Source organism: Patella vulgata, chromosome 1, assembly GCF_932274485.2.
Source record: "Patella vulgata chromosome 1, xgPatVulg1.2, whole genome shotgun sequence".
NCBI classification, from domain to species: domain Eukaryota; kingdom Metazoa; phylum Mollusca; class Gastropoda; family Patellidae; genus Patella; species Patella vulgata.
Window position 1 is genome coordinate 30037303 of NC_065879.2, and position 25328 is coordinate 30062630.

A 25328-nucleotide genomic window follows, 5' to 3' on the forward strand; every position below is an offset into this window, starting at 1 on the left:
CGGAATTCAATTCTGAGAGGTTCTCTAAAATTGATATTTTTGTTTTTGTAATCACTTCTATAATAATCAATTTAAGCAAATTTTATCGTAAATGATAAGCCGTGAAATATTAGATATTGTCAGATAAATGAAATTCGCGATCAGCGGTAAGATAAATTATTGAAATAATTGATAAAGTGTATTAATATTCTTATTACAGGGAACCACGGAGGTGATCGTATAGCCATGTCGTGGTTATTAAAGAGACATCGAGTACAACCAATGAAAGATGATGACGTACGAACATCAATATCATCATTATCGCCATCTGAACTAGATGTGGCCATCAACAATATGTTAGAAATACGACCAGCTAGAAATAAATTTGAATATGCATGTAGAGGTATGCTTATCTGTATGAAATATTTCAACATTCAAAGCATGTGTTTTTAGAAAAAAAATTCAGATAGCCAAAAACTTTGTTATACTTTGTATCCTCTTCGTTTCAGGTAATCCTATCACGACTTCCGGCAAGCGGACCCAGTTGGTGAAGATGGTCTGTATTGTAATGATACCAGTAGCTGTTTTAACAGGTCTTACAGCCAATACATTCTTTAATACGTTTACTAGCTACATGTCGTCTGGAATCAGAAACACTATCTTGTACAGTGTAGAACTTGGCCAGGTTGTCCATAGTTTACAGAAGGAGAGAGATATGAGCGCCCTGTATATCAGTAAGATTAGTCCAGTATCCAAATCCTTTCTTCTGCAACGGTATCCAGAGACAGATAGATCGATCGAACAGCTGACTTTTTGGACGACTTTGTCTCAGTTTGAGTTCCAGTCCAAGGATAAGTTTCTGTCCTATCTCAACAGGCACAGGTAGGATATTGGAAAATTCTTACGCTTTTCCAAATAATTACTGAAGGTAATGAATGGTTTTATCTGCCTTGAAGCAAATCTGTACTTTTCTGTAATCCTTGGTACACATTCTTTCCAACACTTATATTATTCAAGCAAAGATCCACAAGTTTTGTAAATTTCTTGATTTCGGATTGCATGTAGAATCAGTTAAGAGATTTTTGGACCAGGAACTGAGCCCCGAGCGCTACTTGTTTTTGTTGTTATTCTTGGGACCGACCATCTTCGAAAAAAGTCTATTCAAGTACTATCGACATGAATTTTAGCGTGCCTGTTCCTTGGACAATTGCTCATCGATTGACTGGTTTTGCTGTTGATATGATGTCCAAGATGGCGGGATGGGGTCATACTCGGTTCCTGGTTCATAGTAAATTTCAGTACTGTCAATGTATTTATGTAATTTATAATTTTAGGTATGAATTAGATACTTTGAACCAAACGGTTACCATGGAGCTAGAGTTGTACACAACTCTTATCCGAGTTTTCATCAAGTGGTTGTATGATACTATGCCTGAAGCCGAGTCTGGATTCATCTGGAGAAGTCTTGTAGCCTATCTAGAAGTTATTATCGTCAAGGAATACATGGGTTTGGAAAGAGCCCTTGGTATGGTGTTTTACGCTAAGGGCCGATTCCCATCACGAGATGTGTATCTATGGTTTTCGGAAAGTCAGGACGTGTCGAATGCAACTTTTCTCTCAGCTAGACGTTACTCTGATCTTGTAGCAACACTTTACAACAAAAACATCGAGGTACGTCCAACCCTTGACTAGACACTTTTCGCCCGGTAATTCAATTCACTTTGAGAGGACATTGTGCTTTCAGTGGTATATTAATATTAGTTCGATTCAATTTTGTTCAAAATTGCAGTATGTTGCTTTCTGGTGATGTAAAATGTTCATTTATGATCTAATTAAAGTATCTACTATATTTCTTTTCAAAGACAAGTTTTGTACGTTTTGCGTAAATATACAAATTACAGGGTCATATATTGAGATAGTCTGGTCAGCTACTGCCATGGTCGTCAATTTGTAAACGTGAAAACGATCGGAATGATAATTCTGTACAAGATATAGCCTAGATGGGAATTATCTAAGAATCGAGAATAGCACTACGGTTAAACAAAAGTCCATTTTGCTACAAAATTACAATTAAGATCATAGTTGTCCAGACTCCCCCAGTATATGACTCTACTTTGTTTAGTTTATATTACTTTTTCAAATGTTCTGCTCCGACTGGGCTAATGAAGACAGGCATATACGCTATAAAGAAATTGTGCCCTGACAGTGGCGCTACGGCCTACTCTTGTATCGAATTCCAACTGTCCAGGGTTCTTTTACGTGCACGCGATCTCGGTTTTTCGTCCTTCCCACAAGGAGGAAACCACGCTGGAAAATCCTAGTTAACTATCTCGGCCAACACTTGGATCGAACCAGCGTCTTAGCGAGCCCCCACGTCTCCCCTTACTACTTTAAACCATCTTGATAGTTCAAGACGAAACCCTGACAAGTGTTTTAAAATATTTCAATTACTGATAATCATTATCTAGGTTTATTGTTATGCTGTTTAGTGTTATTTTTAGGGTAATGAAACTATTTTAAACGTATTGGGTAGAATGAGAGCTGAAATTCGACGTAATGACCTAGGTGGACAAGGATCTATCAAGATGGCTGAATGGTGGTATAACAACATGACGGTTTATATGGATTTATTGTTAGAAACTCAATCAGAGTTATCCCAGGAAATTACAGGGTTGTTAGATGAGAGACAGAAAGTGAATTTACAGAAATTGATTGCGATATCTATCGTGTTTGTGTGTGTTTTTGTCATCTGTCCAATCATTATATATGCTGCTTATACTCTGACAAATGAGATACAAAAATATTCCATATCATTAGCCAACAGGTGGGTTCATTTTTATCATCATTTTCTGTGGTGAAAAAAGTAACTATATTCGGGAATAAATAGACTTGGTAACTTGGGAGACTTAATTTAACTAAATTGAACTGAATATATTAAATCAATTGTTTTGAGCGAATGATTTATTGCCTTATATTAGGCAATCGTATTTTCGTAAGTTATACATACACTCAACATACACGATTCCATATGAATTGCCAGGCTATCAGCTGAAAATGTCTGTAGACAGGAATTTTCTGTGAGGGATTATCTCGTGGTGGTGAGGCGTGAAATGACCAAATGTTATGAAGCAAGTTTTCTGTAATAGGGCGGGGTGGTGCATAGTCCCCAGAGACAATTTTGCAGTTGATTGGTTTGATAAGTTTATCTAGCTTCACTAGACAAGATGCTTTGAGTGGGATAATATTGACATTTCCGATGCGATAAATTCGATATTAATCAAGATTACTTCGAGCAATAAACGAGGTTGGGCGGGGGTTGCTAACCATCCGTTCTGAATTGGTACAAGGGGCATGGAGGGGTGTCTATGACTTCTGTTTCTTCAACTTGGTCGAAGGGAGGAGGGACCCATTCCACTGGTCTTACTACACCACCACATTTACGTGATATTTCTTATAATATCTGCCAAAATTTATCGCCACCTCCATCTCCTATTTTTACAGAACAAAAGCTTTAAACAAAGAGAAGAAGAGAACAGAAACACTGTTACACCAAATGTTACCTAAATCGGTAGCTGATAAACTTAAAGCTAATGAAGTTGTTGATCCAGAGAATTTTGTGGAAGCTACGTTGTTTTTCTCAGATATTCAAGGTTTTACCCAACTCTCTGCTCGTAGTTCACCTATACAAGTTGTAGAAATGTTAAACAGTTTATATTCATGTTTTGATGGTAGAATAGCCATGTATGATGTTTATAAAGTAGAAACAATAGGTGATGCTTATATGGTTGTTTCAGGTAAATATTGTTTCAATATCTTACAACCGCCATCTTCTTTTCTCAGAATCGAATGAAAACTATGAAACCCCTTCATATTGGGGTAGTATATCATTTAATGGACATCAAATCACCACAGTCACCTGTAAAACGAAAACCCTCCTACAAAAATAACATTATATTACAAATAAAATATTACACCTTTCAGACAAATCGGTTTCAGGAAAAGATATTTGCCCCCGACGAACATGGACGTAATTAACTTCCGACATAATACTTAGCTCCATTTAATGTTATTTTTAAAAGAGATTTTCAAGGTTACTGGCGTCTCTGCATTGCAGCTGTTGTATGACCATGCTGATGCTTCGTGTAATTTGCTTCCGGTACATTGTATTATCTCGACCAGGAAGATTAAATACAAATACAGTCATTCTTTATACTAAACCCACTGAATATTTTTTTACTTCATCTGCTTGTATACTTTTCTATGTCTATATTCTGGAAACATGTGTTTAATCTTTAAAGGAGTTCCGAAAAGAAATAATAATCAACACGCTGCAGAGATTGGAACAATGGCGCTGAGCTTATTGGATCATATTAGTCGACTAGAAATACCACACCTACCAGGAACCAAGTTTAAACTTAGGATAGGAATTCATACAGGTAATCTTTCTCTAAATATTAGGTCTTGAATCAGTGAACTGATATATTAGTAATGATCTACTGAAATAATTTGTTAGCTATCTAGAAGGACTCCCTGGTAACATGCGCTATCTTGTTCTGAAAGAGGTTGTTAGTTATCCATAAGATCTTCATGGTATCATGGTGGTGTTCTAGCATGCGCCATCTTGTACTGAAGTAAGTAAGTTAGTTATCCACAAGAACTCCATAGTAGCATGACTATGTTCTAGTAAGAGTAAGCATATTGTGCCATTTGGTATACTATTTATCAAATCTCTATATCCAGTAGCGCTCTATCCTAAAAGTTCAAATTATCGCCCAATTAGTTTTGACTTTCAGTATATAGCGCTGTTGGATGGATAGACTGTAATCCTGGGATAAATTACACCAGATGTAATTTAACATCGAAACTGGTTTAAGAACGTTATTCCCCAGAAGCAACAATGGTTACTGTATTATATTTGTAGGCGCTGTTGTAGCTGGTGTTGTTGGTATGAAGATGCCTAGATATTGTTTGTTTGGTGAAACAGTCAGCATAGCAGCTAAAATGGAATCGCTTGGAAAACGTAAGATCAATGTTTACAATTTTTTCAGCGATCAAAATAACAGAAGGCCTGTAAAACATAGTATATTATTTATTTAAATTCTAAATAAATACGAGCAAAGAACATATTTTATTCATGGCAATGACGACTTAACCTATACCTCCCAGTTCGATTTTAAATGCGATATGGGCGATTTCTGCATGTCACACACCCTCCACCCCGGAACTGGCAAGTTAAGAGATGCGTAGGTCGAGTAGATGGAACGAAAAACATTGGCGTGCACGTATAAGAATCCTTGAAGATTGGAATTCGCTAAAGAATAGGTGGATATCCGCTGCCCGAGCAAAATTCACCTCCCTAGCACTGCACACGTGTCCATGGAAAAAAAGGGTTAGTCTAAAAAATGACCAATGTGCTGATGATACGTTAAACCCCATTCCCATTTTATAAGTAATTTTTTATGGATCAGGTTGTGTATACCAAAACTTTTTCACTTGACAACAACTCACCACCCACCCACTAGTGGCTTTGTCATTCGAGTCACACTAGTCACAATTTTAAAATTCCCCTCTCTTTACTTCTAATTTAAAGCGGGAAGAATCCATATAAGTCATAGTACTAAAGATGCGCTTCAGACATTGGGTGGGTTTACTATGGAGGAAAGACAGGATGACGTATGTCGGGTAAGTTTGTATTTTATACAGAGTAAATGTTATTGTATCTCTCTTAGATTCTTTCATGATTAGTCAGTGATAGATCAATGTTGCTATAATTTGATTTCTCAGTTTCGTCTATAATATGGCATACTCCCCGCAGTGTTTTGTTTGATTAGAGCTAAATCCCACTAAACACTGCTTTAATGTAAGCAAATTTCTGTTCCAAATTATGACTGGTCAATAGCTCGATTAACAACCAATAGCTAACTGCGTAACAATGTTATTACGCTTACAAAGCTCCAAATTGGACTAAATATGTTTACATAACGTTACGTCATGACTCACGATTTTATTATGCCCAATTAACCAGTACATAGCAGAATATTGCAGAAAAACTAATTGCGTGACAAACGAGGCTATCAACACGAATACGATGTAAACCATACTGTATGGAGATGAACAAGACTTTCAAGGTTTTTAATACCTTAAATCATTGTCCAAACTAGAACATTTCGGGACTAACATTACATTAGCTGCAGGAGGATATTAAATTACACATTTTTCATTTGCTAGTATCGTACTTACTTCTAACTTCTTAATTCTTATTTACTCCTGTAGCTAGCTAAAATTTACGTTCTACTTTTCTGCACCAACAAGGCTAACAGGAAGACAAACAACTGATGATGTTTGTTTTTGTTTTTAATTTAATGTCGAGATATATTTGCGTGCTGTATTTATTTTAATATTGAGATAGAGATCTAATGGTCTTTATTTGTATTTGAACAGAGAGACAGAGAATTAATGATGTTTTTACGAGGCAGTTATCATACCTATTGGTTAACACATAACGATGGTCAGCCGCGCCAATCAAGAGACAGTACGTCATCGTATTCCATGGATGAAATGTCCGATGATGAAAGTTTAGAGGCTACAGGTAAAATATATTATGTCATTCAGTGTAGAAAATAAGATTAGGTCTAAGTCGAACTTTCCGACCTTATTGCCAGAATTATAGTGGATGTTGTTATACCTTGACGTTGTGAAGATAGTATCAAGGTAGGCGAATGATTGCTAGCTGCTACCATCAGTCGCCGGGCCAAAATGTAAAAGGATACAATTGTCACTATTTCTTGTAGAATTATTTTAAGAACATGGCTTTTCTGTAACATAATGTTATTGAATGGATACTAAAGATTAGTACATAAGAATACTCTACAATTATTGGGTTAGGGAATTCTCTGTTTGATATTTTACTACCTCGGTGTCTATTTGTTTGGATGGGACGAAAAACCGAGGTCTCGTGTGCATGTTGACGTGCACGTAAAATAACCCTTGACAACAGGAATTCGAAATATGAGTAGAAATAAATGTCCCTCTTAGCATTAGCTCAGATAATGTAGGAAAGTAGATGTTAAACCCCATTTCATCCACTTTTCGGAAAATACATCACCAGGGCAACATCTGGTGGTGTTAATACTTGGCATACTCATTTGCACGCTCCATACTCTTAACAATTATTAGTGCAAAAGTGTTTGTCTCACCTGCTATCAAGTTTTGCGCTACAGCAATGGAGTTGCTTCCCTTTGTGCGGGTTGAATCTTCAGATATTCATTAGAGCAATATTGTCGGTTTTATTTTCAGTGGGCCAGAGAGCGAGAGGAAAAGCCACAAATATTGTATGAAATTGGAAAACTGTTCTGAGTTCGTGATTCATCTGAGAGAAGCATAGAACATTCGGTGACAAGATTTTCCAGTAATCCAGTAATTTTCAAACATTCCCCACGAAATACGCAATTTGGAGTGTAAAAGCAGAAATAATTAAAAACTGCGAAGTGTTGTGGGTTGTCATTGTGAATATTTAATTAACTGTATTAATTTTCATCACATTTAAATAGCTATAATCAGAGTTATAGTCAGAGGATTGATGAAACACACCCGACTTATTATTTAGCCATTGTCCAGATTAAGATGTCGCATACGAGGGGCGCGCATCCCGCTCATCTGGCGTTCTATAAAGGGAATTAATTTGCAGTGAAACCTATGACAAAAATTAAAAGGCTTCGTCTTGTAAATATTAAAATATTATTGTTGTATGTATATGTGGTTATTTTTTAAGTTAAAGTAGAGAATATCAGCTATAAAATGAATGTAAATATAGGCCTACTCGTATGTATGTATATATGTATATACAGATGTATATATTTAGATGTTATTATTTATTTTTAATTCTGTTAACAAGGCGAGATATTCTGGACTTCATACTAGTCGCTCTCTTTGAGCTATGTTTCCGGTTCCATTATCGCAAAACCATGCTATATACAAGCGTTATTGTTTATATTTAATCGAAATCCTACGTCTATAACCAGAATACATGTATCACGTAGATTTCGATTTGATTAAAACGATAATGGCGGTCTTCGCAAGTCACGGATGCACATAGAAAGCTCTTATATAACTGTCCACAGTCAACATGGCTTGTGCATAACACATTGCTACCTGTACGGTCGTCAGAACATCTCCACGCTAAGAGATTGTTTCGTTTCGCTAGTTTATTTCAATTTCATCAGAATAAACGTAAAGAAAATGAAACCTCATTTTGACTACTTTTTATCCCATGCCGGATAAAGTTAAGGGAGGGACGTGGAAATGTGCTCCGCCCGTCGGTCCATCCCAGTTTTGTTTCCGGGGCATATCTCAGGAACCTTTCAGAATTAAGAAACTTTGTACACACCCCAAAATTCAAAATTTTATTGTAGTAGTGCTTTTTGCTAATTACAAATTTCTAGGATTTAATATGTTTTTGTATTTCCATGGAAACAAATTTCACTGAGTTTTTGATATACAAATTTTTAGCCATATCATAAACCATTCAAGATTTATTGAGACTTTATACAAATTAGAAATTTTTCAGTTAAATAATTGTACTGTTTCTTCTGCAGAAACAAATTTGTCTACGTTCTAAAATATGCCCAAGTGTACGGGATTTTGATGATCGAGTCTTTTAGTTACACAGCATTTCATGTGAGTGATTTAAACTTGAACAATCCAATAATCGTGGGGCTTGACACAATGCACCCCCACCCCCCATCCAATTAAGATTTTAATCAGATTGACAGTGATTTATGGAACATTTAAATATTTCACCCATTGAGATGAAGATCGATTACAATATGCTGGGGGAATCCAAGTAAGCATTAAGTAAGAACTAGGTTAGTGAACGAAGAAAACATTGGATCTCCTCTATGTATAATGTTACAAGATCAGCCTTCTCTCAGACGCCGGAATCAACAATTTATATTACAGTTCTACCACAGTCACAATCCACAAGATATATAATTTAACACACTACCAATAGATCACAGGTACATAATCTCTAAAACATCACAAATGGCGGATAAAAAATAATTACTGTGAAATTAATAACAAACAAACGTGGCTTACGTTTCCATTGACGGCTGTAATAATGGCACCATCGCATTCGATCTCTTCTCGTTTATTGAAAAGTGGGGAAAAAACGTGCCGAACTGGAGGGAAAAGTCCTGGCATTAGTGAAACTTTATAGGGTATTACAGAAAGCAATCGTTAATATCCTGCTTTTGACATTTGTCTTCTATTTACAGGAAAGATTAGATCGAATTGGAACTGCAATAAAAAAATTAGGTGCTTCAAAAAGTCATTGGGTTTTAACTTGCCATTGATTGACAAAATCAAGTCTAACCAATATTGGTTCCGGTTTCTTTAAGCATGAAGAATTCTGTACAAATGCCCATCATGTCTCCATATATTTTGCAGATCGGTGATCGGTAAGCGCATGCGCGTTGTATCATAAGGTGTGTATCGTAAGGTCTGTCTTTGTGTTAACTGGTGTGGTTTCGTTTCCCCGGGTGTACGTGAAAAGGAGTAGGGTCGCCTGCCCAACCTCATGGGTTTTCTTCGGGTCCTCCGGTTTCCCCCCACTGCTAAAGACCCCTTCGCACATGCGTATTATTGAAATAAAATTGAACCATATGTTAGTCCTGAAATGATCTAGTTTGTGTCGTGTGGACGTTAAACTCTCCCTCGGTATCAAGAGTGTCATTGGTTAATGACGTTATAATGTTTGTTAATAATGTGTCAATATGCTGACAGTTTAAACACGAAGAGGTGTTTACGGAAAATAAAAATCTGGCACGAGTAGATGAAACACTGTATAAAAATCAGCTTGTTTACTTTTGATATTCCTTATAATATTTAAAAGTCACACCAGTTCTCTAATACATTATACCAGGCACCTAATCTTCTAGATTCAATCTGAAATATTTACATAAACTTGTCCTGAAGACAATAAAACTCACGACTCTACCCTACAGCTCTATTGTCTCTTGTGTTTGGTTATTGAGTTGCTTGATTGACTCAATTGGCCTTTTCTTTCTTATTGCCAATATAAAATTTGACTGCTACGTTACTTGAGTAATTGCCGACACAAATTAATTTTGCTCTGCAATTTCCAAGTTTCATTAAAGTGTCTATTTTTGACAGTCTGTATTGGTGTTTATAGTGTTGGGTCGACTTGTAGGGAAAGTGGTTTGCTAGTCGCCACCGTTCTTTCTTCATTCTCTTTCTACCGTTTAGCGGCAAATTGAATCATTTGCTCGAAAGAGCTCGCAGACACATAGGAAATAAAGTTATCTTGGTCCAAAGGGCGATCACTTCGGTTCCATATTCCAGTTCACGTATTTATTCGTGTTGCATACAGATTTATTTGACTCTAGCAATGAGCTTTACAATGGAAATTTATGCATAGAATAGACAAACCGTATGTTTATCATTGTGTCCTTTCTAAAGCTACAACGCACTAGATAATTCAATGTCAAGCAAAAGTATATGGAAATTATTTTTACGATCGACAACTAAACTTTTGATCTTCGAAGTAGTTGGGGCCTCGTTTTACATCATTTGACGTCAAGGCAAAGATTCGTTTACGAAAGGGCCAATCAAAAGTGCAGGAGGAACACTGGAACACCACAAAGAACGGCGGATAACAGTGATTTCTTACGAACTTTGTAAACCCGTTAGATCATGATGAAAAAAATAAACGAAATTTAAAACATGAATTCCATTTCCGGACTATTTAAAAATCTAACAAAACAGCTTACTGGGGGCACTAACGTGTTTCCCATCTTAAATAGATTCAATTATATTTGATAGTGCATAGAATTGTATAAAGAACTGAAGACTTTTGTTAATGTTCTTCTACACAGTTCTGTGAACGTATTTGGCCTTAGTCGATCCTTTTCTAAAAGATAATTATACCCTTCAGAATTTCTAAGCTTGTGTTTATATTAAAATATTTCAAAAAAAAGAAGAAAAAAGAATCGACATTGTATTGTCCAAGTATTGAAATTAAAGCCTCCCAATGTTGCCCGAGGGAATTTGAGCACACTCAGAACTATGCAATAACAAGGCGTTCCTTATCTTCTACATGCTTCTGAAAGAAGAGTTGTTAAAATGTCCATTACTGTAGAACGTGAAAAGGCATATTTAACTTATTTAGGTATATTCGACATGTTTTAGAGTTTTGATTCTTCTTTCTCTAAACTGAATTAATTAAACTATATACAACTTTAAAGCAATGGAGTTTGCATAGGCATAATTAAATTAACTGTTTGACAAAATCATACAATTGTTATAAGCATTACACATATTCGCTATTATATTTTTTTACGAAAGTTAGGAAAATATATTTTCAAGAAAAAATCCAACTCATCGCCAAAGCAAGCAGAAAAACCCCAAGTTCGTTTAGTGACTTTGTTATTCTTCAAAAGACCCGCATCTTTTTATATTTTAGGTTCAACTTATTAAGTAGATATCAAATGAAAATATATTTCCATTTCACCTGTATCTCTTATCCAATAAAAACAGAGGTTAAATAGTTTGACATTTTATATTCTACCAATCGGATCCTTTGATTGACAATAGAGAAATTGTTTTATGATAATTGAAAGTGGTTCTCCCTAAGTCTATTATATGTATATATATATTAAATCTATATCTATATAAATGCTATATTTACCTTCTTTAAGTGATGTAGTGATTTCTAGATTTATTAAATTAGACACCGTTGGTCGAAAAAAATGCCTTAAGGCGTGCAATTTATTCTTCATTTCTTCTGAAATTCTCAAGGGTGTTTGATCAACCCTTTCCCAACGCGGCCTTATTTCGTTTCGGGTTATAAAAATCTTTTAGTTGTCAAGGGAATGTGTTTAATAGAAATATCCTCTGCTGAATGAAATATGTATACATAGAAAATATTACAATTAATGTGCAAATATTTACAATTGGGCTTTAAAAAGGGATACATTTAATCCACTTAAACACTATAGCCACTCTCATGTACTTCATTTCTTTTTACATGAGAAGAACTTTCTGGATGAATAAGTCGGGTTAATTTTTTTTTCACTTTTTCTTTTACAAAAGTCTGTCAATTTTTTTTTTTTTTTTTTTTTGACAGCGTATTGCTTTTAAGGAAATTCGTTGTTCGACAGCTAAATTATCTTTTTTTATAAATAGAATTGAACTGAAAGGTTATTCAAAGATGACGAGTCTTTTTTTTTAATATATGATCTATACACAGAAACAGTCTATATATTTTTTGTCTTAATAAAATGCAAGGATAATATGCAGAAGAAAAAAAAATCGATGTGATGGTTTTTTCTTTTTTTTATGGCGGAATATCCAATTTGTTATTAGCATCACGTTGAAGATCCCCTAAGAATATGTCCGGACAAAATGTTTGTCATCGCACGCTGTAGATCCCCTGAGCGTCAGGACAAAGTGTTTGTCATCGCACGCTGTCCGTTTTCATTATCGGGGTTTGTGCCGAAAATTAGAAATTAAAACCAATTTCATTTGAATTAATTTTTTTTTTTTAGTGCAGGTTCAGTGGCCGAGTTGTCTAATACGTGCGGTTTATATCGTCAGGTTTACAAATGAGTTAACTGGCATGATTACGATCCAAGCTTGTAGGTCCTGTCTAACGTCGTGGATATTCTCGCGGTCCTTCGGTTACCTCTTACTTCTAACAAATCGTGGAAATAAAGAACACTTGTGGATTTCGGTTTTCCGTCCACTTTCCTTGTCTGCCCCGCAGGTGCCACCCTGACAAGTGACAACCCCAAAGTTCTTCTTGACCCATGCTGGGATTTTAACCAATGATATTATAGCCGAGATGTCCTACCGCTCGACTACCGCGGTCCTCTAATTTAAAGAAAAATTCGCAGTTTTAGAATAAGATACATGGAAACAGGACAAAACATGTTAAGGAATTCACCAAATTCAATGCTTTTTGTCTGTCTTACAAGAGTTTCGAAAAGGTATTCTAGCCTGTTTGTCGGGGTGGCCTTTTAACTATTCAATTCATGCAAAGAGCAATGTGTTAATGTATATACACCTGGTATAAGTGTTTACATGTGTTATTGTGTTGGTTAATACAATGTAAATACATGTCTTTATCTATTAATAACAATGTAAATACCAAACTAGAGAAAACATCTTCATTATAAAAGGTTAGCCCTCTTTATTCTGTCATCTTTCCTTTTATGTCAATGTAGAAACTGGCCAGATGGGAATGGGCGGTTATGTTTTTTTCGCTGATTCTTGTATGTTCAGTATGGTGGAAGCCCAACAGCCATTTATGTATAGAATTTATTGATAAAAAGATTTCTATTTTTCAACAAGCGAATAAACAAAACTTTTCTCTTTCAAAACAGAACTAAAGAAAGATGATAAATAAATTATTGTATGACATGGAATAGAAATATAAAAAGTGTGCAATTTGATTGGTAGTGACTTCCTTGTGTTAATAATTCAATTTTAATATAAGCTACGTATTTAAACTATAATTACTGCTAATTGTTAACCCAAAGTGATTTTTATAAGTGAATAGGTATATAAATGGATCGAAATGGATGGATAACAGAAACTCACCCGATTCATGTTATCTTAAAAACAAATTTTGTCGAAATTTTGAACAGGTCAACTTAAAATGAAAATATATATATTGTCAACGATAATTTAAAACATATTTACATATTTTGTGTAGAAGTTTTATTTTGTTTCAAGTTTCCACAACGGAAGAACATTTTTCCAGACTATCGACACAAAGATCATGGTGAAACATCTGAAAAAAAAGAAGAAATTCAGAATATCTGTTGGCAGTTTAATGTACATTAGTTTCTATTGATTTGCCACCCTCGTATTTTTGGGTCTTTTTTTAAAAAAAAGTAATAATAATTTTGATCTAGCCAACCCATTCTAATAAGAGTTTGTTTTTAAATACTATGATGTCCTAAATAACAATAAAACCAATCTTTACATCAAAACAGTGCATATTTTTGACTTTCAGGATTGGTGAACAATCTGGTTGATATTAGTGAAGGATTTCAATGCTACTGATGCATAAGCAGAAATATGATCGAATATTTATACAAAATGTTGATCAAAATTTGTATACGAGATGTATAGTAAACATGCGTGATTTATAAGACAGGCGTATACGTCTCCAGTTTCCAAATGTTTTCACCTCTGAGAAATCCAAGCAAAGTTTCCATAATATGTAACACGCGATAGTTTCGTATGATCCGAGTGATATTGACATTGAAATCAAAATAAGGCGGGAGCTCGGTCTGGAAATTAAATACGCATATTACCTCAATTCGAGAGGGAATAAAACTCATTTAATGTGGATAGCGACTTCAAAAACAATATCTAAGCTTGTCTTAATTCGACAGGAAAATTGGGTTTCTTGTGTCAATGGCGTGTCAAACGAGACAGAAAACACAAGTTAAGCTACAATAAACAGACGGCAACACAACTGGTTTAAATCTTGGATCTATTTTTAATTTCCGTGGTTTAAATCCCAGGGAGCAGGGATCAATTACTTCTCACATTTTACCATCGATCTTGAAAATGTGTGTTGATTTGTGTTTACTGTAGATGAGTTATTTAAAACCAGTCCTTTGCCATTTTCCATGGAACATATTCACCACGAGTCGACCAATAACGTCTCATTATAACCACTGTTTGTTCATCATTTACTGAGTCAATAACTGGCTAATCGCGAAATAGAAGCTGGATAACAGAGAATCATTCGTTGGTTCCATTGAGAAATCAGGCAGTCTGAAAGTAAAAATATATGAAGGGTTTGTTTGCATACATTTTACTTTTTGATGCTAACTTAACAGCTTAATCAAACTGGGTTGCAAAGATGGTGGACGAATGACTTAAAATCCTATGTTGCCAAGCTACAATTTCGCAATTGTATATAACAGAGAAAGGGGTCGCATGTCTAATTCCTTGTATTTTCCTTCATGATCTCCGCTTTCCTCCCACGTCCAACTTTAACCCCCATTTCCTCTCTGGCCTCAAGGAAATATCAATACCTGCGAGTAAACAGAACGTGTGCAATTCAATCAACCGGCCCGATGTCGCGAGCGTTTCTGGAATACCTGACTTCGACTTTAATTCCACTTATCCAATATGAAACATATTTTGAGATTTTGTAGTTTGTTTGTTTTTCCTATAAAATCGATTGGAAAACACAGAACAAAGTTAAAGAGTAAACTGACATTTTATCATTATAAGTCTGTCAAAGCACTTATGTTTATGTCATCAGAATATGCGGAATTTCAAAACCGTGCCATATGACATTGTTTATAAGCATTGAATATATTTCGATTTATAAATCTGCCAATTAAAATATTATCAATATATAGTTTGTACCCTTGCTAATATGAAACAGTTATTCTGGAAAACAGACAGGTTGTTTCTTGTTAAACCTGAAAATTACCTACGATTGCTACAATGACACAAATTCTTAATGGACTATTAAATATTCCTATATTTTTTGTCTATGTTGCTGTGGATAAATCGTTTAGAACAAATTAGAAGACAAAATGATATAAAGAATAAATAAATGAAAATAATACAGACGGTAAATAAGTGATCTTTAACTATAACATAAAATAATACAAATGGTAAATAAGTGATCTTTAACTATTTAACATAAACTAATACAGATGGTAAATAAGTGATCTTTAACTATATATAACATCAAATAATACAAATAGTAAATAAGTGATCTTTAACTATATATAATACACAATAATATACATGTAGATTGTAAATATGTAATCTTATAGATGAGATGGTAAATAAGTAATATTTAACTATATATAACCATCAAAGCCATGAAATCATTTCGGTACTATTTCAACATGCGTTTCCTGTCCAGAGGTTTTAAATTCATTGACTGTTTCACCACTGGAAGCATATGATAAAATAAGAACGTCTCGTTAAAAGCATATTTTGCCCTGACAGTAACTAACGTTTTCGCGCACTTTTCATCGAATAACACCCGACAAGGTTTCATTTACGTGTACTCGGGCGTTTGTTTTTCACATCCGAAAGAATAGGCACACTTTCCTTGTCCATCCACATTGGAACAAGGTAAACGATATGCCCCTGGCATCTGAATCATGACTGAATGTTAATGCTTGAGATTTCAAAAAGTTTTTCCGAAACGATAGGTTAATCCATATTTTATTGGCCTTTGGATTTGGGAAAGTTTAAACACGAGGATATGGTCGGTCTTCTTAGAACACCGGATGTATTTCAACCTTGACAATTGTACAATTCTGACGATTCCATAAAATGGCAAAGCGCCGCACACAACAATTAAAGATTGAAATCTAATTAGTTGATATTTTTACATAATAACTGTATTATTATATTGGAAGCATTGTTTTATTTTAAAACAATCAGTTATTAATATATGAAATGTCAGACTTCAGTCATTCACAATTAAAACATGTCAGTTTACATTTTGTTATCTATTCACTGACAGATATAACAAAGCCGGGTGATCCATTCTCTTAATGTTATTTGATATCGCTTGATTATGGTCAATACAGAACACTAATGTGATGCTATTGAAAACATTGGATAGCGGAGATGGAACATTGATTTATATAGTAGAAAATAATAGAGTTGATTACTATAGCTATTATCACAGATAAGGGAAGACATGTCTAGATTTGTTTTGTTAGACATTATAACATATATCTATATTTATATTTGGTAATCCATTTACACGTGTCTGTTTATGTTCTATGGCCACTGATTCCACCGATTCCTGGTAACAGGTCACGATTCATCTGGGATTTAGATTTTACCCAGAACATTAAAGAATAAAACAATCGGAATCCATTTATGGTGTGTAATAAAATGTATACATGAAGACGTCTTAGTTTTATGGAATCCAAGCAAATAAAAGCTGTCCATCTCAGAGACGTTTCAAATCTTATGTGATATGAGTGGATTATTTTGACTTTAAAATTGTGGCATACTTTCAAACTAACTAACATGACTACAAGCACTGTCGTCATCCCTGTATCGTTTAATGTGATAAGTATGAGATTTATTCAAAATTCTTCTCCAATTTTAAACACGGATAGAACTAGTTTACTAAGGTACATATTACACACGGTATTTGGGAACTATTAATTCTGAATGTTGATGTAGCATATTACCCACTCAAAATGCTATACTGTCGCTGTCAAACAACATGCCCCGTGCAAATGCGAAAGCAGTGTATACTTACTGCTGTTAAACACTTAATATCACCTCTCATTTGTTTGAAAAGGTTACATAGCTAACACTTTTTTGGTACTATGTTTTTCTATTGCTATGACATTTTGGTATCAGTAATTTAATTTATTTGTTTAATTACATAATTGCTAAATAATTACACATTTAAAATCATTACACACTTGTAGAAAGGGCAGATTTATATTCTACATGATGGAATAAACACAATGAATAAATGACGCAGTTTATGATAGCTGCCATCTGAAAACATACACAAGGATATTACTATAAACACCATTACTACAATATTGGCACCATATGTAGGAATGTAACGGACTTATTAAAATATACTAATCATATAATTACTACTGACATTAGTAATCTGTTAATCATCTAGAGTAATATAAAACTAACTATATACCAACTACTAAAAAACTACTCGAAACAAACAGAATAGTACTTATGTCCATGGTAACCATTGTTTTTGGCGATTACTTGTTGGGATTTGCAAATGTATGTCGTATCGAAAACATAGTAATTTGTTTATGAATGTGTCAATTTTTAGTGACTATAAAAAGTATTGCTTGAAGGTAGGTTTTTTGTCCGTTTCTGGCATGTCAACAAAACCCAAGATACTGAGTTGGGCACTTATTCAAGAATTGGACTTTTGGTACATTAAGGTTATAGGACGCGGTCATGAGTCCTTCAACTACTTTAAAATTATCTATATTCTTATAAATTCTTTTTCAGATGCAATTTATTTATCTACAAGATTTCTGGCGAAAATGTCTGGTCTATGTTAAAGAGACACATCTTCAGCGTCAGTTTACATTAATCAGCACGCATTAAACTCATTTGTCATATCCTGGCTATAATATATCCCTTTAAATTAATGTATAAATTGTCCTTGGGACATGCATTGATATCAACAACAACATTCTTCTAGCGAAACGGACCATTTTACGATGGTTTAGCTGATTGGAATACTTTTGTTAATCGATATAACTTTTTTAAATTTAATAAATGTATTTCTTTGTTTTGAGTTATCAGGTGGTGTCCTTGACAGAGAAAGGTTTGAAAATGTGTAATCAAGGGTTCCACTTGGCTAGGTGACAAGACGTGGCACGATAAATAGAAGGATTGAATAGCAAAAGACCACTTGAAAACCAACAAAATATCAGTTTTTTTTATATCTTCACCATGGTTAATTATGAAAACACATGACTCATACCTTAACAGCATTAGCCGTATTCGTTGTACACGTGCGAGAAACACCATAAAATCGTTATGGAAGCGACTGTGGCCAATACATGAGCAAAGTGGGGTCTCGACGGTTTCAAGGGGCCCGTAAAATGCTTTATATTCGCCCACATTTTACATAGGTGTATTATTTTCGTGTAAAGGTTGTACAGATCAGAGTGTTTAAGACTGTCAGAGTGTTTAAGACTGTCTTTTTCAAACTTACTTGGTTTCTTCGGCTAGGAATATTGAGGAAGCCGTTTGAAAATCAAGGTTACGCATCGATCTTACAGTGTTATAACCCCTGTAAACCCTCTAGGTGTCAACATTTTTTTCGATTTTCATTTCACACCTTCTGAGTTTGTTCGCTTGTCAGTAGGGGGAACACTACAAAATTCCACAGATGGCCTACACTACATGAAGATCTGACAATTTGTACTCGAAGGTCGTGTCAGGGGTCGTAAGAGCGGCTTTTGACCTATGACGTCAGACATTGATTGATCAATCAGCGTTGACGTTTCTTGTACGGATTACCTACAGTTCCGTGCATGGCAATCCAAGACGTCAACGTAACAGACCGTTTCATTGGGGTATCCCTCACTTCTATAATAACGCTCTCAGATCCTATAGTAAAGACAAGTAAAACAAAATTTTGAATTATAAAAAACGAAACGAAATGGGGTCTGTGTTTTAATCAGATTGTTGATCTTTAGGCCATATGCCGGTATTAAAGTTTTGAGAGAGGAACAGTTTCGATAGGTTCAGTAATTTTTACGCAGATTCAGTGCTCCTATCACCGATATCCAGGATAATATTCCTAATCGCATATTCTTTTAGGATTCTTTTACCGCTGGGTTACAGTCTTGGTGTGCGTACATTGCTGACCTGGCAATAGTTTCTTTATTCAAAGCATGTGCGCGCTGTATCATACGGCCTGTCATTGAGTCAACTGGCGTAGTTTCTAATCCCCGGTTGTACGTGACAAGGAGGAGGGTCGCCTGTCCAACCTCGTGGGTTTCCTCCAACTGCTAAAGACCCCTACGCGCAAGCGAATTATTGAAAAAAAATTGAACCATGTGTTAGTCCCGAAATGACCTAGTTTGTGTCGAATGGACGTTACCCCCCCTCTCTCTCTCTCTCTCTCTCTCTCTCTCTCTCTTTGTTCAAAGGTTTTAAAATCCCTTGGGTGACCCTAGTTTTCGAAATACCGATAAACGAGCTGGTTAGCCCACTTCCTTACTAATTCTGTTTCCGTACAAGAATTAAAATTCACCCCCAAGGAAAAGAAGCGCAAATTAATAGAGATGCATTTTTTATTTCATTAGATGGTGTCGACATCTAGTTAAATATTGGGGTCCTAAGCATCAAAATTAGATTCCAAGTCATGAGTGCCTAATCACGATTTTCTCATTACAACATTATCAACAGCTTTTAGCTAAAACAATGAACTTAAGTACTTGTTAGGAGTTCTAAACCAACCAGTCACTAGATTCAATTTTAACCATTTTCGTTATTATTGACCTCTGTCCTCATTTCTATTAATCATCTATTTTCATTCAAAATAGTGGCACCAATAGAAGATATTTTCTCAATTTTATGATTCAGTATGCAGTATTCGATCTGCAAAATATTTTTTGCTGATGTAACTGTCGTTATGAAAAACGGAAATTGAAATTTTGTGTAATTTCTTCTCTCGAAGATTTTGAAAGATTAATTGGCACTATTTGAGGCATGTTCAAGTACTTTTATCAATCTATGAGTGGTCACTTAATTACTGTACTCTCCATCTCAAAAAAGTCAATTAGGAGCTAACTAATTCATATATCCATCTGCTTCCCGAGCTAGCTCCGCAGCAATTGAATTTCTTCGCCATTAAGTCTCAGATTGTCGTCTGCTAAATAGAATTTACGATGACCTTTCAGATTGCGGGAACCATGCTGAAGAAAGTGAGTCAAGCTATAAAGTGTACCGCGGAGATTAAATAAAATATTCCAACGAGAAGCGAGTAAACAAAACCCATAAGAAGTTAAATTAGAAGGCCCCAGTTATTGCAGGAACTTAAACTCACTTGAATAGATCGTAAAGTCATCCATGTCCATGAAACGGAAAGCAAGGAGATTGAATTTCTAACATTTTGTATTTAATCCAGCCATTCAAAGTTCAATACGATTTTCAATTAAATATCATGAGTTCGGTGCTCAACCACAAAAACTCTCCTATAACATACTGATAAATCGATTTCTTTGATTTGCTGACATTTTTTTGCTGATTTTGTTGTGTTCTGAAACGCTCCGTTAAACGCTTTAATGATCTATTCAAAGCCGGTACTTTGAAAATTTGTATCCGATGTTATATGATTTTAATGACGCATTCTTTCCTTATTTAGATGTAAATTACAACTGGGAAATAAATCAATTAATTACATGACTTTAACTGTATGAATGTTAGTGGGTGGTAAGAGCGATGTGATTAATTCGAAAGTTACAGACATTTTACACATTACTGAGAATTGGTGCAAAGGGAGGGAATCGTGCTAGTTTGTATTTTCTCGTACCACTGCCGCGTGTAATTTAATGTAAGTACCAGCGTAAATAAGTATTAAATAATACACATTAATCAACTGAAAATACATATTAATCAACTGAATAATCAGTATGCACGCCTTTTTACTATGTATGCCAACAAATTAACCGTTGACCTTAGCTCAACGGCAGACCTTCGACTTGCTGAAATCCATTGCTGTCTGTTACCACATCCTGTTTATATACAGAACCAACTCGAGATGTAATCTATATCTATATCCATATAGTAATTAACTGAAAAATTAGAAAAAAACAGTAACTCTAGCAGATGAATTTCCGGATTTGTAATAATACAGAGTCTTTGGTATAATTAATGTTCTTCAAATATTACAATCATTACTTATTTATGTTCCTACGCTGCTGTCTATTCTACAAATGGCTTGTTTCACACGTATGTGATAGGCGGGAACACCTCAAAATAGTTGACTTTATAGTTGACCTGCATGGATTAAAAATAGAAAAAGTTGACTATAATTCACCCGTGTCTTTGTATTAAGAATCGCCTTGTTGGTAATTTAAATGAACTGCAACAATTTTGGTTTTCTTCCGATTATCTCTCCAATTATACCGCATACATGAAAAATCTGTCGGTATCATTGTTCTTAAAACAAAATATACAATTGTCATCTTTAGCTGTACGATATATAATTACTCTTCAAAAAAAAGTAGTGGATATTCAGAAACAATACAAAATTTATGGTGAAGATAAAGGACCAAGCACAAATTCAGTCTGTAAAATATTACCAAGTTTAAAATACCAAATAGAATTGCAACGAGTTTTGCAATAAATACTCTTCAAAAAAAGTAGGGGATATTCAGAAACAATACAGAACTGCGGAAATGCACTGCTGTTTTTATTAGAGGTAACCAGTGTATGTTAATAAAAGGCCAATTGCCTACACATGAACATAAACAGTTCATATGGGCGGCTTATCTGACGGTCCATTTCACTCGCAAAGAGATACACTGTCAAAACTGAAAATGGACGTTTTAGATTTTTGTCTTAATAATGAGTAATTGCTCCACCAATCATCAGACATTCAGCAATTCGTCGTGGCATGCTCCAGATCAACCGTCCAATCACGATTTGGGGCAATCTGACCCTCTTCTCTTGCAGTGCCACGGCCAATTCTTGCAGTGTTGTCGGTTGACGTTGACGTAGACGAACACGTCTCCCGATCATATCCCAGACATGCTCTAAAGGGGAAAGGTAAGGACTCATGGCGGGACAAGGCATACGGGCAATATGGTGACGCTGGAGGTAGTCATTCACGACACGAGCGCGGTGGACACGGGCATTATCATCTTGAAAGATGAAACGTCGACCTGCACGTTGAGCAAAGGGCAGAACTATCGGTGCCAGGATGTGGTCACGGTAGTAGTACACACCAGTGACCCTTCCTTGAACAATATGAAAGTCCGTTCTGCCAGTCATGGTGATTCCTCCCCACACTATAACAGACCCACGCCCGAATCTGTCTGACGTTAACGTTAGCATGACGCCCATTTACACGCCTCCAAACGCGAGCACGCCTATCGGTAAAATCCAGAGTAAATCTGGGCTCATCTGAGAACATTACACGCGCCCATCGACGATTACCCCAATTTCTACGCTGCCTACACCATTGACGCCTGTTTGCCATGTGCTGGCGAGTTAATGGAGGCACAACACGCGGCCGTCGCACATGCAAATGGGCTGCATATAGCCGATTTCTAATCGTTTGGGGTGTAACTCGAATTCCAGTAACTTGGTACAAGTTTACAGAAAGCTGATTGGCCGTTTGTCCTTGATTTCGCAGGACCTATCTACGAATGTATCGACCCTGGGCTTGTGTAGTGGCTATAGGTCGACCTGAACAAGGTCTATCATCAACATTATGTGTTTGTTGGTACCGGTTCCACGGTCTGCTAATCACAGACTGTGACACATTAAGCATGTTGGCTACTGCTCGCTGTGTGGAACCCATTTGAAGCATGCCAATAGCACGTAGACGTTCTTCATGTTGAAGACGTCTCATTGCAAATTAAACTTAACACACTAAAGCAGAGATACGCTAAACAGTAAATCTTATGCAAGAACCGATAGGAAAGCAAACATGGATAGGATAAATCAGCGGGCGGCAGTTTTCATCAACCCTTCCTTGATGTGTCAAATTTGACAATGAACCCCTCCCACATGTGTGGCGCTATTGCGCGTCGCACTTGCAGCTCAGTGGTTCTGTTGGGGCGATAAGTTCTTCATCTGTTAACATACTGTCAAAGCATGTCAAGTGTCCATGAATATTTATCATATTACAACCTGCATAGGTATTTGCATTTCAATATCCCCTACTTTTTTTGAAGAGTATATTTAAAAATAAGTCAGTCGTTCAGTTAAATGATAAGGAATTACTTGCCTGGCCCAGATTATCAAAAAAACACGGTTAAGAAAATCTTTGGTGTTTATGGATTGTTCCTGGAACCAGGCATGATGCCAATCAGCACTTTATGTTATTCCCAAGATATCATCACATTTCCTTTATTTCTTCAGAGATTTCAGTGTCTAAAACATGAGATGAATTGATTGCGTGCTGCTGTGGTTGTTTTTCGTTTTGTCACTTATCATGGACTCTAGAGTATATTGTTGTCTTACACACATTTTCTAATTGTCTTTATAGACGAGACTTGTGTTCAACGATATTCTTATATAACGAATAGAAACACAACGTTATAAAACGTTACTTCCGATCCCCTTCAATTCGTTTGTCAAGAAGGAGATAGCTGGGGTACCTGGGTCATTTCTTCGGGACTAAAACATTACACGTTTCTTGTGTTAATATTGCTTGAGTAATCGGATTTTTAGAAGAAAGGGAGCTACAGATAGCGTTTTTACACCAGTAGAAAATTATATGACCAGAAATGCAGATGGCGTATTATGTCCATAATATATCTATACAACGGTAGACATTATATCTTCACAAAGTGATAATGTGTAAATTGTGTTGAAGAATAATCACCCAACATCAAATAGTCAGACATAGAATGAGTTTTTTTCTTGTCTCTAGAGAAGTTGTACGTGTGTCTAGTAATTTACCAGTTAACAGATTATCGTCTGCCTTTTACTGCGCTTCCTCACCCATTTATAAAAACGTCAATAATTTATCAAAATCTAATCACGTTCCCTGCCCTCTTAAAATGAACAATTTTTTCAGATTTGCCGTTGAAGCAGAAAAAAAAGCTTTTTGTGTTAACCCCTGCAGTCCCCAATTATTATGTTTTGATTCAAGTGGACTGTGAAATTGACATTTTTGGTTCCTTTATGAACATTACATTTAAAGTGAAAGTCGTTTTCTAGTTCAGCTATGTGATCTTCCCGAAAGATCTGACCCACAAATCTTAACTAATTAGAGTGTAGGTTACTCTTAAGATTAAGACATCGAAGTACACCAGTAGCCAACACCCCGGTTGTTACGGAATCATGTGCATTCACACCGAGACATGGTTTTGTAGTTAGCGATGACAACTTGAAAAGTGGTATCAAGTGATCTAAAAAGAAAAAATGAAATGAAATGAAATGAAATGGGGTTTACGTCCTATTGTTCTGCTCCGAACTGGGCTAATGAAGACGGGCATACGCCATACAGTGTGCACTACGGCCTACTCTTATGTCGAATTCCAACTATCAAGGGATCTTTTACGTGCACGCCAATGTGTACACGGGACCTCGGTTTTTCGTCCCATTCGAACGACTAGACATCTGTCCCTGTCATCTAGAAAGAAAAAGGAACAATATTATGCTGCACGATACTCTTTCAATACGCATAGCTAGACAGAGCGACATTTGACAAGCAGAAATTTGTGAGCAGCGTTAATCAACATTACAGTTGTTTTCGGTTGGAAGTTGCATCGTATAATAGGATAAATATAATTTTAAAGACTACAGCAAAAACGCACCCGACATTATTACTGTTTAAAATAACACATACCCGATAATAAAGATAGGCTGGTAATATACAGTCCGCCCATTTATTTTTTTATGATATACATATCTCAGTAGATATAATGTTATTAACATATCTATGCACATAACTAGATATACAGTAATACTTGCATGTCATTCTCATACATACAACTAGTTTTCAGTATGCAACATGAATACCAGATGGTTTTTATGTAGCACTAATGGCATAAACATTAGTGTGTGTCGCAAATATGTCATACAAATATATTAAGATAAAGTATATGTTTTGACTGCGTGTCATTTAAACA

At 35.6% G+C, this 25328-nt stretch overlaps 1 protein-coding gene and 1 long non-coding RNA gene across 2 annotated transcripts; one reads left to right on the top strand and one right to left on the bottom strand.

Annotated features, from left to right (window-relative positions):
- Positions 1-261: 261 nt before the first annotated feature.
- Positions 262-7759, top strand: LOC126811279 (uncharacterized). The gene is made up of 9 exons (XM_056098560.1): positions 262-382; positions 489-861; positions 1314-1650; positions 2481-2803; positions 3481-3773; positions 4278-4415; positions 4901-4999; positions 5570-5661; positions 7751-7759. Exons 1-9 carry the CDS (start codon positions 262-264, stop codon positions 7757-7759), a joined length of 1785 nt encoding a protein of 594 aa, XP_055954535.1.
- Positions 7760-13446: 5687 nt separating this feature from the next.
- On the bottom strand, positions 13447-21353 carry LOC126809324 (uncharacterized). Its single transcript, XR_007674904.2, has 3 exons — positions 21215-21353; positions 14322-14790; positions 13447-13792 (listed from the first exon to the last, which is right to left on the bottom strand). It is a non-coding gene; the product is annotated as an uncharacterized LOC126809324 (long non-coding RNA).
- Positions 21354-25328: the final 3975 nt, after the last annotated feature.